The sequence below is a fragment of the Crocodylus porosus genome, unplaced genomic scaffold, assembly GCF_001723895.1.
Source record: "Crocodylus porosus isolate Cpor-Errol unplaced genomic scaffold, CroPor_comp1, whole genome shotgun sequence".
NCBI lineage: Eukaryota > Metazoa > Chordata > Crocodylia > Crocodylidae > Crocodylus > Crocodylus porosus.
This window is the reverse complement of record NW_017728936.1, coordinates 4,457,761-4,475,720: the sequence shown is the minus strand read 5'-3', so window position 1 is coordinate 4,475,720 and position 17,960 is coordinate 4,457,761. Positions and strand designations below refer to the sequence as shown.

Genomic DNA, 17,960 nt, shown 5'->3' with positions numbered 1-17,960 from the left:
ATGCTTAGACTCTAAATCAGCTCTTGCAGAATTAGAAGCACACATGCACATGCACGCACACACGGGCACACCAGTCCTATCCAAACCCTCAGGAGTATGGTTTACATCTGTCAAAAATCTGATGATACATTTAGATTGCTTATGACTCCTTGAAGTCCACTAGGGACCTCGTTATTCCAATTTAGTTAAACTGAGCAGCATGTTATCCTGTGATTATAGGCAGCAGTACAAAATCCGAACATAGGCCAAACGTTATGAACATAATTTTAGTATCTACTACTACATGTTATTGCAAAAACAGTCTGATGAATTATGGATACCACGTCAATGGGGACTTTTTTATTTCAGATTTCTCATCATTTTCAGACTTGAAGGCACTCATCAAAAATACAAAAAGATACTTAAACTGACAGAGCTCGTACAAAATTTCCATAGCACAATTACACAGTGATGTTACAGATTCTTTGGTGTGTTTTGGCATTTAGCATTCTCCACTTCTCTTCCTGCCTGGGGTGACCCTTCTGACTCCTTCGGGTCCTAGGAGTCGGAGTTCATGAACCCCGATCAGGAGGTTTTTCCAGCTGCAATCAAAGGTCAGCCCTCAAGCACTTTGAAAACTTGACTGACATATGGGTTTAGTCCATTACCATGGAAACATAGATGCAAGACGCTATCAGCCAAACTGCTAATGTTGTCCCGAATTTTTGCACCCGATTTTGGCTTTTAAGGTGATCGGAAATAGAATATTGTTTCCTCATTTCAAATGCAAAGCTCCTGAGGGAATTTACACAAGAGGGATGTCATCCATGTATCTGAAATCAGTGCATACTGTTCCACAGCAGAACTGTGGGACCTTTTATCTGATATAAATGTCACTTGGATTTTATTTTAAAAAACCATTCTTAAAATATTAAAAAATAAGAGCAGGGAGCTGAGATGCGCCATCTTCACTCCTCATCTGATCCATTTAAGAGGGCAGTATGGGAGCCTGGGTCACTTTTCTGCTTCCGGACCCCAAGTCCGATATCCGTTTCTCCGCTGATTCTCCTGCACTTCTGGACATAGCTGTAACACACAAACAACAAATCATGGGTATCCAAGCAATTACCCACTCTTCCTGCTCAGTAGGCAAGTAAGATCAGGATGGCAGAACCACATATAAGGACAGAAATGTGATTAAACAGGTTGAGTAGTTTGTGCTGTTCTACCATATTGTACAACTTCTCATCTTTCACTGAGCAGAGTGAAACATGCCTGTTTGAGACACTGAAACATTTCATTTACTTCTGCAGTGCTGGAAGTACAAATGCAAAGTACTCAGCTGAACGGGCATGTGCGTCAACCTGGTACAGTCACTACATGGGTGAGATATCCCATCTGCACTTGTATATGGACTCTGTTAGTATCATTGAAATGTTTCTCTGACTTTCTTTTGCGATAAACAGGAGGACGAATGCTTTTGTGGGCAAGACACAAGCCCAGAAGTCAGGATGTGGTTTTTCAATCACTGAGCTCTGCCGTGGTTTCCAGCATGACCATCAGCATGTCATTTAGGGGGCTGAGGGGGTACCACCTAGGCCTGGGTTTGACACATACACAGTGGGGGTGGGTAGGTGAAGCCGTGCTTCTTGGGGAAGCAGTCCAGACATGCCCTTCTGCAAATTGGGGATGGAGGCATATTCCAGGCTTACAGGATTGTTGTGAAGATTGATGCAAGAAAGATGCTGGGGTCCATGCAAGCACCTTATACATGCAGCCCTCCTAGTTCACAGAAATGTATGAAAATCTGACCCCATCCTACCAGGAAATCTCAGAAACCAGAAGTGCAATAAAAGAATCCTGCAAAAATATTTTTTCTTAGGCAATCAAGATTTTCTGGGGCAGACCAACTCTCTTTTTGTAATGTTTGGAGTTGGCTATTATCTGCCTCAACAGGAGCATTATGTGTCCAAAACATTACTGTAGGTAAATTGCTTTGAAATCCTTGGAAGGAAGTTGTCAAAGACGCACCGAGTGCCAGGCACGGTGCATTCCCAGCAAAGCTTTGACTCTTTTATTTAATTAAGGTTTGATTTTTGGTTGTCAGCTATAGTGCAAAGAAATAAAAACGGTTGGACTTTGAGAAGCAGCTTTAGGGGCTTGATTGCTTTGAATTTTCCCCAGTTAGGCAGGTGGCTCTTGCTGACACTGCTTTGAATTCTGTACACTCAACAAATAAAGACGACACCTCTCAGGGTGCCCTGAAATTTAAAGCAGTTGCAGGTAATTAAATCAACTGTGACTTTGTGCTGTGGGCCATGATATATAGCATCATGCATCCGACTCCACTTGTCTGCTGCACTTCTGCCAACCCCCAGACATACCAGTAAGTCAGAGTGTAGTTTATGGCCATGATGAGAAGAGCAGCTGCGTAGTGCCAGAAGAAGCACATGGTGATGAACATAATGTTGCCGTGGTCCTTTTCATCCCAGTCTGGGCCTCCCCATGGTGGGTACAATACAAACCCAATCTGATAGAATAAAACAATTCATTAGCACTGAGGGGGAAAAAAAAAGCACCCCTGCTGCGCCAGCCTCTAATGTTGCTCCCCTTCACTCTCCCCTCAACAGGGCTTCACGCCGTAATGGGGTAGTCTGACAACTACCCGAGAAGGCGGCTTGCTTTGAGGTAAAGGTACTGGACTCGTACTCAGCAGGGACGAGTTTGGTTCCCAGCTTTGCTGTGAATCTTGGATAAGTCTGCAAAATGGTGATACTAGTGCCCAACCTCCCAGGCATGCTAGGAAGATAAATTTAAAGATTGTGAGGCGGTCGGAAAGTGTGGAGAAGGAGCCCCTAGGAAAACCCATCAAGAATGCTGAGCTGAGAGGCAGAAGCCTCCGATACCACTGTATGCACCCACTTTGCAGGAAGCACTGGGCTTGACAACCTTTGAATTAGATTTATGTTCAAGAAAGGAGGTTCCCACGCTGAATTGAGCTGGAGAATGCAGCTACACCCTTGGGCCGACAGTCTCTTGTGTGCCCTTTGACTTAAAGATGCACGTTGAATGCTTTGAAACTACAAATGCACACAGCAAACACACCCGTGGCTGCATTTTCGCAGCATGCAGTGTTAAATGGTCACTGCAATATCACCCAGCAGCTCATGAGCCATTTTAGACCTGCAGGGGGGATACCACGGGGTCCATTATATTCAATGCTTTTGGAGAAACAGTAACTAGAACAAAATTATGAGAACCTGGCAAAATTCCATTTGCTTACGGTGAGTAATTTCCCCTTTCCCTTTTAAATGAGTGAGCAGAGAAAAGCAGTGATTTCATTATCAACCATCATAGGAAATGGCCTGGGGCTAACCAGTTTTAAGGGCAATTTTTCACAGCTGGGTTATGAAGCATCTACCATAACCTTGCAAGATTATCCATTAGGGACAACTGATTTGTGTGCGATTCATTTCCTCCTCGCACTCTTTCATTCCTCTCCCATCCTAAGGTTGAGCCCCAAAATCAAGCTCAGGGTGTTGAACTGACCTGCCAGAACCATGTTCCCTGAAGGATGGTGAGGCTAGCCCTAAATAGCTCCAAGGTCACATTGTCCCGCAGGAAGACTTCCAGTAAGATGCTGAAGGCCCCACCAAAAATGGCAACAAGCAGCAGGGAGTGGATGTGCTGGTCTAGCATGGGGCGGTGGAGGACGTGGTAATAGAAGAGAAAACCTGTGGAAATCATTACACATTCATCATTGTAGCAACCAACGCTTTGCTCCCATGCGTCTTTTCCCTCCATAAATCGCAAAGCACTTGTCCAAAAAAGAGAAGTTCCAGTAATGCCATTTGTAAAACAGGAAGGCTGAAGAACATGGCCACTCAGGTGACTTGGCTGAAGGCACCATCCCAGGATGTGACTGGCCACCCTTCCCTCGCTATTGCGTTCCTGAGATGTTCTCCACCTCACTAGTTTAGCGTTCACCAGTTTTTCCCGGAAAACTGTAGATTGCCATTTTTTATAACTAAACTTCTGCAAACAGGAATTTCGGCGTCCGAGTTGCCCCACGTCAAATGTCCTGTCGCTCGCAGGAGCCCCTGTTCTGAATTCTCCAACCCTATCGGGATCGGGAGGAGGAAAATAATCGCAAGGAATTCCTAAATCTAATGTATTCACCACAAATAAGTGCTTCAGCGGCACACTGTCATCCTCTTGCCCTGTTCAAGTTGAGAGCAACCTGAAATCCTGGCCCTGACTGTGCAGGATGAGAAAATAATATTTGTGATGCAGTGAAGTCAGCAAACAGGCTCTGTGGATGTGCTGTGTGAGGAGGAAGCAAAGCAGGTGAGACTGACGGTGCCTGGAGTGCAATGAATTACTCTCTGGGGGCGCACGCAGCACAGGAACAAAGCTCGAAAGCTGTAATACAAGAGTAGCATCCACTAGCCCATTATTGTACCAAGTAAACTGAGCTTGTTTCAAATCACAGTGCCATTGGCACCTGAGGAATCCGTGCTACCTTCGGGCATGGAAGTAATTGTGAGGCAGTCGCTCCTGAAATAAAGGCAGAATCTTTAGCTGGTCTCTGACGGTTACAGCATGGGCTCGATTCAGATCGGTTCCTCAGGCGCATAAAGTGGAGTTAGGCAGGGTTTAGCTATAGATGTTCTGAAGAGCGATTCAAATTGACCCCGCTCCCATAGTCACAAAACTCAGTAGGTGCCTAAATCCGTTAGACAGCTGCATTTTGGACTGCAAGCTTCCTAGGCATCAAGTTCCCATCGGTTAGGACACCTCTTGGTCTCAACGACATGCCCTTATCCTGACTGGCATTGCCAGCTTCTGGCTAGTTACGTTTCCGAGCCTCAAACTACTACCGACACGAAGCAGCTAAGGAGCATAAAGCCACTCGTATTCTCACCCCACCCCAGCTAACCTCTCCACAGTCCAACATTACTGACGGTGAGAAGACTGATCTGCAAAAGCCCAATGGCAGAGGTTCCCTTCTTATTATATGCAGTGGCTGCACTTCGCATCTCACTACAGACGGCCCTTCACTGACAACCCAGGCTTAAATGCACTCTAGCTTGGGGAAATGGAGAACAATATCTACCAGGGCTCCTGCTGCGCACGCTTGCTTCCCCCCTGCAGCTTCTGCCTCCCCATCCAGCCTCTTTCTTTCCCGTTACTGTGAGGTACAGCTCAGCTCTGGCTTGGGCTGGGGTCTCTCCCAGCTCATACAGACTCCTTTCCCTGCTCAGTCAGTCAGCATTGCCCACGCTCCCACACTGCCCAGACACTGCTGCGTGGCAGGGTGAGGGCTGACTTTCCATGTGCACTGCTGTGGGACAGCGTGGTCCGGTCTGACAGTGCAGGGGGGGAGAGGCAGAGACTAGGGAGAGTTTGTGGGAAATATGCAGAGGCTGAGGGGAATGGGAGGAGGTGCAGAGGCTGGCGGTGGCGGGGTGTAGGTGTTGGGGGGAGGGAGGAAACCTGCGGAGGGAAGAAGTGGTTGGGGCAGAGGGCAAGGGAGCCACCTAACCTCCCCACCCCAGCTTTTTTTGCTGCACCATTGGGCAGGGGGAATTCAAGACAGCTCTCCAATACCTATTCCTATACCTGGTAAATAATAACATTTATAAATTTTCCATATATAGCATCTAATTATAGGGGGGTAATCTTATATTTGAGTAAATATGGTAATTAACAGTTTATTCCAGTGACTTTTTGTGTCAGTTCTCCTAGCCCTTAGTCACTAGCGAGATAAGAAGAACACAGTTATTAAAGAGCTTTATTATACTCAGAGGTAGAGGTTTTCAAATGTGGCTAGAGGATATGGATGCACAGATATACAGTTCCCACTGGTTTCCTTGAGAATGTGTCTAAATCCTCTAGGCCACCGGTGCCCATCCTTTCTGGCTCATGGGTCAGATGAGTGAGGTGCAGCTGGTCCACAGGCCAGATCCAGTTTGCAGATTAACTCGTGCATAGATTTGGGAGCCCACACCGAGTCCAGCCCCACATGTCGTGGCCCACCCACATGCTGATTCTGGTGCTGCATGCTGAGTCCCACCCCACGCACTGAGGCCAGGACCGCCAGGAAGCAGCCACGTGCCCGATCCAGCCCCATGTGCTGGGATGCTACTAACCTTCAACAAACACAGCAACAGAAAGCATGAGCCGATCTAGTCCCAGGGGCACTTTGAGTGGGGAGTACGAGAGCACATCCACAACACCTGAGATCCCATAGAACAGATACATGGTTGTGTGCTGCCAATTTGCTAGCTTCACCCAGCTGTTTTCCTGGCTGCTGTACAGATGCATGTGGGGACCATCGGGGACAAACTGCTCAGCCAGCATCCCTGGAGAAAGACACACAAAGGGTGACACTCACAAGTAGATACAGTGCAATACATTGCAACTGGGAAATCCGTTTCACAGTCCTTACCTATTAAGGCAAAGATGACTTTGGCTGCCCCTTCAATGACATCCAGGTGCTGATAGCAGCGGTTTCTATGGCATTTCCTGTTCAACTTCTGGCTGAGATACTTGAATGAATATTTCACAGACCACCAGAGTCCGAAGAGGAGGAAGAAACTGCCCGGGAGGGCATGACCTTTGAAATTTGCCATCGCAGTCAACTTCTTAGAGCTAAAAGGCAAAAAAATCTCAGGGTAAGGCTTGACCTCCCCAACAATGCCAAAAAGCACTGTCTGAGCACTGGGGGTGTACGGAAAAAACCAGAAAAAATCCCACTTGTTTTTACATTATTTTAGACTCCAACATTTTGCTTCTTTTGCATTTTAAATAGCTGCCGCACCACAGGCCCATTATTCAAAGCCTGTATGGTCCACACACAGCCGACAGAAGCAAGGTTTCCCCTGGCTGAACTCACTAAGCTTCATTCGGTGACAGATAAACTTTGTGTATCATGGTTAGTGTGACACAGAGCTATTTTCAGCAGGATGTGCTGGTTTGCACCAGACTTGTATCTCTGAAGCCAAGAGGGAATTAATTTCCTTTAAAACTGACCACTATCCCTTTGGACTTGGAAATGAAGACCAAGAGCTAGCAAGGACAGAGACAGTTGAAGCTAAGTAGAGACTCCACTAGGTATCCTGACAAGAAGACAGCTATCTGTGGGCTCTGTAGAATAATTGATGGTGGCAGATGAGCTAGAGCTTGTGGTATATATGCATATGGTTTACATGCATATATGTAAAGTGATGTATCCTTATCACAAGTGACAGCAGGCAAGAAGCAGAAACAACTTACCTTGTTTACAGCCATGGGAACCCACCATACACCTAAACTGCCTTGCTAGCAATCTAGTGACAGTATTACTCCTGGCTATACCATACCCTTCAGGCAAAAGAAACTGCTCAGCATGACTAGCCATACTTCTTGAATCCCTGTCTGAGAGCTGGATTGGAGCTGAGAGGGAAATGCAGAAGCACTAGGACAAAGATGCCAGTTCAGGGCGATGCAGGAGATCTGCAAAGAGAGCTAATGCAGAGGCAAAAGCAGCAGTGCATTCATTGGCAATAAATCCTTCCTGGCAATGTGCTGCTCCTGTCCTGCTGTCTCTGTTCCACTGCACAGGTCATGATGGCTTGGGCAAACAAGCAAGTAGGAGCAGAGTAGAGCAGAAAGGTTAACCCTGCGACAGGCCCGTTCAGAACAGAGATGTTCTGGGAGATTTCTGGCACCAGCTATTCTCAGTGCTGGTAAAAAGAGTGACTCTAAATACAGAAGCCCCTAGTTTACATTCAACAAGCGGCAACAAAGGGGAGACCCCTGCTCACTGACTTTATTAAGGTCAAAAGAAGATGGTTTTTCAGCGTGTATAGAAAGTTACTGGTTCAATGGGCTCCAGAAGGAGTTTTCATGTCAATTGTCTTTTGGTGATCTTGATGATCTTCAAGGTCCCTTCCAGCCCTAACGCCTATGAAATAATGTCTCTGAAAGCTTTCCTAAGGCACACATATCCAAGAGAAATTGGCTGGTTACCCACTTCCATACAGGTCGAAGTATCTTAGTATGCCTCTGAATAGTCCAATTTTCTGCACTGTCATGTGCTGCACACTCCCTGTCAGAGCTTTGCAAGGGCTCCGGGCAATTATTACTTGACTGAAATACTACATGCATAGATAGCATCCTCTGTTAACCTCTTCAGTGGCTTTGAAAGTAAGCTTTTGGCTGCATGACTTCACTGTGCTTTCATAGCAGCTGAGTTCTGATATGTTTTCTCTTGAGCTGTTTGCCTTAGCATCACATCATCTGCTTGACTGGGTCTCTCCAGTAAGAGACTTGTCTAGTACTCACTCTGTTCAGAGCATCAAAAATGGAAGCCACACAACAAAAAAACCCAAACTGGCACAGAAATCAGGGTTAGGACCAATGCCTGGAAATACACAGTTTCCCTATGGCTGTTTAGGAACACCCAGTTATACCAGTATAAAAGCACTTCTGCTGGTATAACATGTCAGTTAAGGACCAGATGTAAACTATGCTACTAAGTCATCTTGATACCATCATGCCTGTATCTGTACTAGGAATTTTACTGGTATAATTCTGTCAGCGACAACAAAAATTTGATACCCCTAGCTAACATAATTAGGCCAGTAAAATATAACTATAGACTGAGTTACCTCAAAAGAAGAATATCACAATACAAATCTAATCCAACGCAAGGATCCATTGCAGTCTTACAGGACTACAAAGCACAGGAGAAGAGATACTATTTCCTGCTGTAGCCGTTTACAACCCTGTTGGTTCTGGCAAACATGAGTTGCAGTAAATCAAGGTAAAGGCACATCCCTTTGAAATGTGAGCACAATGAGAACAAAGCTCTTCTGCTGCCCAATTTGTGAACTGTAGCTAAAAGACACTGGCAATCCTAGATCCTCTCCTCCAGATTATGAAAGCTGGGTGGATAATGCAGAAATCCGGGTTTAGAAAGACAAACTCTAATGGCAAAGCTTTGGAATACTAAGTTCCCTCAGAAAGTAGGAAGAGGAACTAGTAAGTTGTGTTTTGATAAGATGAGTAATACTGTCATATATTACAAAGCATGATATGGTGGTCAAAGATATCAGTCTGTGACTCACAAGACCTTTGTGCGAGTATCTGCCCCACCAGGGACTTCCTGTTCAACACTGGACAAGTCCTGGTCTGGACAGTCAAATGAATTACAGCAAGAAGAGAGGCAGATGATAGCTGTTCTCACAGTCTTACCTTGGGCAAGAGAAAACCAAACCATGGCAACTTGCCCCTGAATGAAACTGCACTAAATTGCCCCATCTTACCCCAGGGTAAAAGCAGGCAGACAGAGTCTCTGTGGAGGTGGTTCCCAGTCAGTCCCTGTCCATTTTAACTTACTACAATTTTGTCATTTGCACATAACCCTAGTGTCCCTGTGCCACAGTTTCCTCTCTATAAAATATGGATAAAGGCAACTGATTTTGGTATCAGTTGGTTTGGGGGGATTGTCGCATCACACAGGCTCTCAGGGGCTCTGCTGCGGATGCACAAGGTATTGGGTGGGAGGTAGCTTTTAGATGTTATACTTTTTAAGGAAAATCTTGGCCTTTAAATCTGTAATAATGAATGAGAAAGGAACAATTAAAGCCCCAAATCTATTCTTAAAGAGGCAGCATTGTCTAGTAGGCAGGATCACCAAGTCACAGACAGTGCTCTATGTTTTATTTCCAATTCTGCCAATGACTTTCTGCTTACCTTGGGCAATACACCGAGCCTTACTTTCCCCATCTGTAAAATGGGGACAGCTACACCAGATTTTTAAAATGAAAGGTTTGTTGATGTCAACAATTTTATATAAGAATTAGAGAGTATTGCTGTATCATAGCTAGAGCAAAATGTACACTGCATGGGACTTGAATAGTGGAAGGGCCTGGAGACTGCAAATATTTGCAAATGGGTTACCTTCTCCTCTGTGTAACCTCAGTAAATTATGTGGTACCTTCTTATAGCAAAGGGCGCCCAAATTTCTTTTCTAAATGATAAGCCTAGGTTCATACAGGTCTCAGAGAAACACTGCCACTTCTTGGGTGAAGCACGTGAACTTTAAGAGGGCCAAGCAACAGCTAGTAGTTTGGGGAAGGACCTGTTGCTGCCATGTCCATCTGAACTCTAACTGATGGCACATGCCAGTGGTCTCTCTCTCACCTGCGATTCTAGGCTTTCCAAAACAGACTCAGATTGTTGTTAACTGCCTTCTTCATATGCTCTGCTCCTTCCCTCTGGCACGTCATGTAGGTCCATTAGTACGCAAGTCACCTCTGGTTTTGGAAGAATATGTGATAAACTACATGGTTCTGTTCCCTGTGCACTTCAGCGAGAGCAAAGGTTTGTCAGCAGGAAAGAAGCAGACATGGCTGGGGAAAAGGACGGTATGCGTGTAGAAGATAACCATGTTCTTTATGAATGCTGTGAGCCAGAGCTAGAAATGTTGCAGGTGAGCAGTTCATCTCCCTGGCGTTCTGCACTCTGTGCTGAAAATTGATCCAAGTTAAGGCCCTTTCGGAGACCTGCTTCTATTTACAAGCCCCAAGTTGGTTGGGAGGGTCCTGATCTCTCAGGGATTGCATCTATCTAATCACACCTCAACCCGGGCAATGTGGTTAGCAGGGCTGACAAAGCCTCTTTTCTGTTAGTTCTTGTAGCTGTGGAAGGCACTGGTGCCAGAGAGAAAACTGAGCCTGAGCCTTGCAGCCATCAGAGATCTTTGCCAAACTCTTCTGTTCTCACAGGTCTTCTAATATACAGTGTGAAGACTGGCCCCTACCTACATAACTACTGGAACAGCGAACTACTGCTAAACTTCTGGTATATGACTTGCTTTAGGGGGCAGAGAGAAGGGAGAATTTCACTCTTATCCTGGAAGGAGTAGGCGTTACACAATGGCTGTTAGAGGTGTCAAGGATGGACCTCTGGGAGATACTAGCTGTAAAGCAAGAAGGGTATGAGATTTCTTCAGAGTGCTCCTTCCCTCCACAGGCATCCAGAAATGGAGCACAAAGGCCCACGCTATGTGGGAAGGACCCATTCACTACTACCCTAGCTTGTTCTGATGGCACTGAGCTGTGATAACACGGCTGCAATGTGATACCGTATCTTGACATGTCAGCTTTCAGCAGATTAATCCTGCTGAATGCCAGTGAGATTACCAGGACCAGAAGCCCTTTTTGTTACAAAAAAAAGTAAGATTCTGGGCTGGGTAAAGTGAAACACAAAGCGATATGATAGTACATGAACTCGAAGAAACATGAACAGAGAAGAGCTACAGGGAATGCACAGAGCTGAGCCCTTCCTACAAAAATAAGAAGGATGCTGCTGCCCTTATGTTGGGCCAGCTCTAGAACTGCCCAGTGCTTCACTAAACCCATTGGGTCTGAAAGGCCAGATGATCCCTTACAAGAATGTGGTCATGCTATTTGGTGCTTCCATCTCCCACTCCTCAATGACTGGAACTAGACAATGCAGAGATGTCTGGAATGGACACTACATATTTAAAATAAGTCTTCCAAAATGGGCAATGAGTTGTTTCAGGTCGGTTCATTTTTTGGCCTGATTAGCCGTGATGGATTTTATAACTGCAGCTGAGTGGCCCCTGCCTGACCTCATCAGCTCATGAAGCCAATCTGTCATTTAAAATCAAACCGTTTTACTTATTTTTGTCATAAAAATGCTTCTTTTTATGTCATCCTTCCACCAAACAAGCATCCTGCCTTGCTTGCAAAATTCCCATTGATAATGTAACCCAAGCCTGTCAAAGCTGTACGTACCTACCACCTTTTCTACTCAGCTGCAAAAGCCGCCCTCTATCTCTTGCTATCATTCAAGACCCCGTGGAAAACATGCATCAGCATTGCTTAGTAAGCAGCTGTTCTAAGTTTTGTGCAGAAGAGGGAGCCCTAAATCTCCATTGCAATGATCTGATTTTCTATAAAATCTTCAGCAAAAGACATTTTACCATTTGACCAGCTCCAGTGCGGCAAATAAATAAAATGAGTCCCTAACGTTTGCATGATTAAACACACTGAACACTTCTGAGTCACAGGATCTCATGAATAGTTACCAGCTATATTATTAGTTCTGAAAACTAATAGGGACTTGTAGGGATGTTTGCAAATACCACAGTTTTTACATTTTAGCACCAGTCCTTCACCCAGACATTCATAACAGTTTCTGTATTAAAAAACTGCTGCCCAAACAGGAAACAAAGTGATTTAAATGAATGGTTTGCAGACAGCCCAGCAACCAAAAATGATTTCTCCCATTGTACCCAGTGAACACTTTGATAATATTCAAAGAAAATCAAAGTCAGGCCATGAATGATTAACTAACCAAGCAATGAACTAAACATGGGATTCATTTTGTTCATATGATATAGTTAGATTAGTTAAACAGGATACATAAAGGTCCAGATCTTATTTTGTTCATTAAGAGCCTAAATGTGATCCTATTCTACCCTGTTTGAGCCCCTGAAAAGTAGTTAAACTCAAAAGGTGGGTGGGTCCTCCTGCTTGCTTTCTGTGGTTTAGTCATAAGGCTGTGGGCATGGCATATTACTAGAGTAGATGTTAACATTTTTCAGTTCAGTTCAGAGAACCAAAAAACAAATAAATTATTTACATAGTGCTAGTACACACATAGACACACACATCTATCTCAGGTCACACCCTGTGATGTTTGGTCATGCTGTACGGTGCTGGCTTATATTGCTTGATAACTTGAATGCAGGAGAGTGAACTTTTCACCTGTTCACATGGGACAGCGTGGCAAGAATCCCAATATTGTACTTAGTCACAGCATGAACACGCATACAGGTGTTCAGGTGAGTCAGGGGACTGGCAATTAAATCCAGCCTGCTCCTGATGGCCATTTGCTGGTTTGCTTAACAGGGTGAAGAAATTGCTAGCTCTTTGATGTAGTCCTCAACTTAAGTCAGGGAGACCATCTGGCACAACTGCAGGTGAGTTTTGTCAGGATGATCTATCAGGCTTTTTTAACTAATAGCTGGTGTTGAACTGCAGTGTGCCCAAGCCTTCTCTTCTGCATATTAATGGCTGTCTCACAAGCAGACTCACATTTCATGTTAGGCAGCACCTGTACATTTTGCTACCTGGAATCAATTGATTGAAAAAGCAGGAGACTATGAGGTGGGCTTGACCTTGCCTCTCATCATAACCCCCTAAGCTCACTGACCCCACAGGAATGCCATGCTAACTACAGGCAGTGAGTGTGAATGTGTGCATGGGTGTGTGTACGTGCCTGGAGCCTGTAGGCTGGCTCCATCAGGACTATGGTTGTGGGGCTGGGCGGTGGAGCACAGCTCAGGAGCACAGACCAACAGCAGATGACTCAGGAGCGTCAGTTTTGTGACCAAAGCATCTTCTTATGCCATGTTCTGTGTCTCAAACCACATGTAAAAATCCATGTTAAAAATCCATGTTCTCCTTCTGAAGTATCTGGTCTATGTGGGCCCCTCCATGCAGGGGATGATCTGGTCCTAAGATTAAAATGCCATCTTCACTGTAGGTCTTAACTGGCTCAGACATTTCCTCAGTGGAAAAGTTGTGTTGGTGTAATCCAAACCCATCCGTCCATCTGTCATCCAATGTAGAACAAGCTGTTCGTGCTCTTTCATTTCAGTTCAAATTAAATTTGTCCCCCCAAAAGTTAAACTAGAGTAAAATGAGCCATTGTTAAATCAGGAAGAGAGTGTGAACATGGGTGTTTACATTGGTTTAATGTGGTTTAAACCAATGACACTTTCTCATGTAGACAAACCTAGCCGGCTGTCATCGCGATTAACTCAAGTGGCTGCCTCCAGTGACAAAAAACCCGGGTAACATTCTTATATGGTTACTACTTCGGCTGAACAGGTAAAGACCCAGTCTATTGTTGCTGAGGTCCCAGGCTCAATTCCTACAAAACCATCATGTATGCGCATTTATGAAGGTATTTTGTCCTAGAATTAAATTACCCATGCAACAAAATACTTTTTTTCTAGGATATTTGATAGCAACTTTAGAGCCATTTGTTACAAGCAGTGAATGACTCTGCCTTATTCCATGGCTCAAGGGGAGAGATTTGTTGGCAATAAGCACACTGGGTCATTAAACACAAAATGCAAACAGACTCCATTTACCAACAACATTGGTACAGTCCAACAGTTTTATATAATAGTCACTTTTATTCCTTTGAAAGACACAGTTTGTTCCACAAATAATCTACCTATAGCATTACGAAGAAGGCGGCACGCACAAATACGGGGATAGCTGAAAATATAAATATATGTGGGAATATATGGGGAAACAGATGGCCATATTCTTAATATAATAATATGCAGCCCTGGCCTTTCCTTGGGCTCCTTGGGTGCTACTATACTATGAATAATAAACTGAAGTCCTTTGACTTCAGCTGATCCTCCCCTTAAAAAAGTCCCAGGCATCTCAAGTTGGCATCCAAAATTAGAGGCCATATCTGAAAGGCTTGGCTTTCCCCAAACCAGGTTCTTAATTTCACTTTCAGTCAGTTTATTCAATTGTTTCATAGCATGCCTGATCCTTTACTAGATTAATATACTTGGCATTACTTCCCACTTATTACACTATTAGCACAATCATTTAGTGCTTCTTCTAGTCTTATAACTTCCCCAGATCAGCTTGCCACATTGTTTTAATACTAATTCACTGGCCTCCCCAGGGAAAGAGTCTAGAGAAGAGCAGCGAGAATGATACGAAGCTTAGAAAACATGAACTATTTGGTGAGGTGGAGAGAATTGGGGTTGTTTAGACAAATATCTGTCAGGAATGGTCTAGGTACAACCGATCATGCCTCACATCAAAAGATGAACTAGATGACCTCTTGGGATGCCTTCCAGCCCTATATTTCTATGATATGCTATGTCTGGTTAGGGTTGGCTGGGATACTAACTGGATATTGCTTGCACAGCTGGACTGCACCTCTTCCACATCAGTCTCTTTTTTCCTTCTGTTGTGAATGGCAGAGCAGGAGGATAGTTTTATCTTGTCCCTGTTCTCTAGCCTAATCCCTTTGAGGGCAAGTTTTGGCCCTAGAAGCCTTCAAAGGGTCTTGCCTACCTTCCTTGGGACACAGCATTAAGTAATTATTTTTAGCATGTTAATAGCATTTCACTTTGCATATTATCTCCATGCCCTGGCTGACGACAATTTGTAACGCTGAAGTCCAAAGTCTGGTGTAGTGCTACAGTAAACAACCCACAGACGTAGGCTGAGCAACACACCTTGCCCTCACACTAAATGACTTGTGTGGAGGTCCAACAATTAGCTGGCCAAATTAGCCAGTTCAGTTACTTGGTTGAATACTATGGGATCCTCAAGGCTTCTAAGCTTTTCTCATGGATTTTATTTCCCTTTGATTTGCTGGGGTTGGTTGCTCTAAGAGGAAGGCAGGGGTGGGGTATAAGGCCAAGGGACCTTATTTGGGAGGTCAATACTTGGCTGAGAGGAGGAAAAAGAAAGGGAAACAGAGCAGAGAATTATCTCCCTTCATATGCTCTTCCAGAAGGCAGAGAAAGGCTATAAAAAGGGGCACAAAAGACACTTGGAGAAAGCTACTTGCACAAATAGTAGTTCTGACTCATGTTCTGTTCTTGCCATACTTACCCGTTGTCCTTCTTCACTGTCTCATGGCGATATATCACACCTAAATTTCCAGGACCACATTTTATCTACAGAATCTCTGTGAATCTTAAGAATGTAAGTACTTCCATCAATCCCGTTGGAAGACTGTTCCCTATTTCACTGAAGTTCCCCATCACACTAACGTTTGTCTTTGCCCAGTTACATCCACTACACACCAGTTGCTTGCATCTCGCCTCCATGATGATGCTAGTGAACAATTAAGTTACTCATTACTTATAGTACCTCATCTGATAACGTCTGCAAAACTGGCAGAGCAACTTTCCTTCCCACCACAGCTGTCTCGGACGCATTCTTAGCATTTCTGGTCTTGGGTTAAAAAATGTTTTCACTGGGGTATATCTGGTCTACGCCAATGGCAAGTTCAGTAATATGACGTGGATGAAGATTCCTAAAACATTGCAACAGCATATAACAGTGAACATTGCTAGGAAAAAGACACAAAAGGAACTGATCCAAACATGACGGGATCATCCAGGGGCTGTATTAAGACCAGAACTGGTAAACAGAAATGTGAAAACAGAAATGGATGGACCACACAGGCATGCTGGAAGACTTAATGGATGGACAAAATAATAAGCGAATGTCTAGTCCTTAAAGAGAGACTCTGAGAGAGGTAGGGAAGGAAATAAAATGCTAGGAACAGGTAGAAAAGAAAAAGCAAGCTTTGCCATCTCAACTCCACTTCCACGATCTTCCTCAGTTCCAAGAGCCTCCATGAGGCTGCTGAGCCTTTGTAGTCCTGGCCAAGGAAGTCTCAAACACCAGAGAGAAGAACTCAACGAATAACACCAGTTTTGTCTAAGTCCTGAAAAATACCCAGCTGAGACCTGGGTTCCTGCTGTCACTCCCTCTCTTGCATGTCCGTTTCCTTCCTCATCTTATATGTTCTCATGGGTGACGGGTGGTGCCTCCTGAGACCGGGTGTACAGTTTTGGGGCAGCATCATCGGTGGTATCATAGAATCAGAGAAGTAGGGTTCGAAGGGACCTTATAGATCTTCAAGTCCGACCCCCCGCCAGGGCAGGAGAACCCCCTGCCAGGGGGTGGCAAGCAGCAACTGCCCGCAGAAGCCGGCGGCGTGGCCAACCTCGGGGCGGGGGGGGGGGCACATACCCCCTGTGCCCTTCCTACCAGTCGCCTATGTATGTTCTCTCTCCTTTCTTGCTCTTATCAAACAGAAGGCAAAAGAATCTGACTTACCTCCCAAGGCTCTCTCTTGTTACCTGGTTGGGAACCTATACCAGAAAGGCAGCCAAAACCAAAGCCTCTAACAGCCTAATACCGGTACAATGTTCCCAGGTCCTGGAGTAGCTGATAAGATTGTGCCACATGTACTTGAATCTCTCCAGCAGAGATATGAGGGCAAGAGTCAGCACCACAGCCAGGAACTATACTTTTTTCTATCTTTGCTGTTATTTCTCTAGTCTTTTGCATGTGCTCATTTGCTTTAGTCACCAAGAAACCACAGTTCGACTTCAGTCCACCTCACCTCTATTCTTCTCCTCTTCCCAAAGAAAAAGGGACATTTGTTAGCATCTTTAAATCCCATCAAAAGAGACTTTCAGACTAGTCAGTTTTCCTCATATAAATTCTGTTAGCTAAAAGTAATAAGAACTATTACTTAGGGGTGTGAAGTGCACGGGCCAGCTGGAGAACAGAGGTTTAGAAAACAGGATCTGGGAACAAAGACTGAAAGAAGTGGGGTTGCTTGGTCTGGAGAAGAAAAGCCTGGAGCCAGGAGAAACGGAAAGACGACTGCCAAAAGAAGGCTGTAAGCTGTTCTGTCTGCTGGAGAGAGGACAAACAGGGATGGACTCAAACTGCAGCAAGGGAGATTGAGGCAGGACATCTGGAGAAGACCGAAGTGCGAGGATAGCCGGGCGCTGGGGCAGATTACTGTGCCTTCTTACTCACCCGTGGTCTTTAAGGCCAGGTAGAAGAAGCACCCGTCAGGGATAGGTTTAGGCATCATTGCTGCTGCCTCGGGGCAGGGGAAGGGGGGGAATTAAAAGCATCCTCTCTGTGCGCACTTCCAGTGAGCTGTGCCACCAACCTTTGAGACCGGCGTCTAAGCTGCGGGCTGTGCGCCAGGCCCAGCCCCGGCGGGGGTCGATGGCCTTATCGGAGCCGCGCCCGGCAGGGGCTGGCCCGGACTTTGGTCCTCCAGCTTCGTGCCAAGCCCCGGCGGCGGCGGCCGCATCCCCGGGGCGGCCGCGCTTTCTCCTCCGGGCCGAGCCGGGAGCTGGGACGGGGCAGAGACCC

General features: G+C 45.3%; 1 protein-coding gene across 1 annotated transcript in view; it reads right to left on the bottom strand.

The window, feature by feature from the left end:
* Positions 1 to 324: 324 nt before the first annotated feature.
* Positions 325 to 17,960, bottom strand: part of LOC109318000 (transmembrane protein 45B-like) — a 24,820-nt gene continuing 7,184 nt past the window's right edge. Inside the window, exons 3-7 of the mRNA XM_019546992.1 lie at positions 6,431 to 6,633; positions 6,132 to 6,344; positions 3,529 to 3,713; positions 2,364 to 2,509; positions 325 to 1,065 (exon numbers count right to left, since the gene is read on the bottom strand). Coding sequence (XP_019402537.1) covers positions 948 to 1,065; positions 2,364 to 2,509; positions 3,529 to 3,713; positions 6,132 to 6,344; positions 6,431 to 6,633 — 865 coding nt within the window. The 3' untranslated portion in view covers positions 325 to 947. The remainder of the gene's footprint in view (positions 1,066 to 2,363; positions 2,510 to 3,528; positions 3,714 to 6,131; positions 6,345 to 6,430; positions 6,634 to 17,960) is intronic.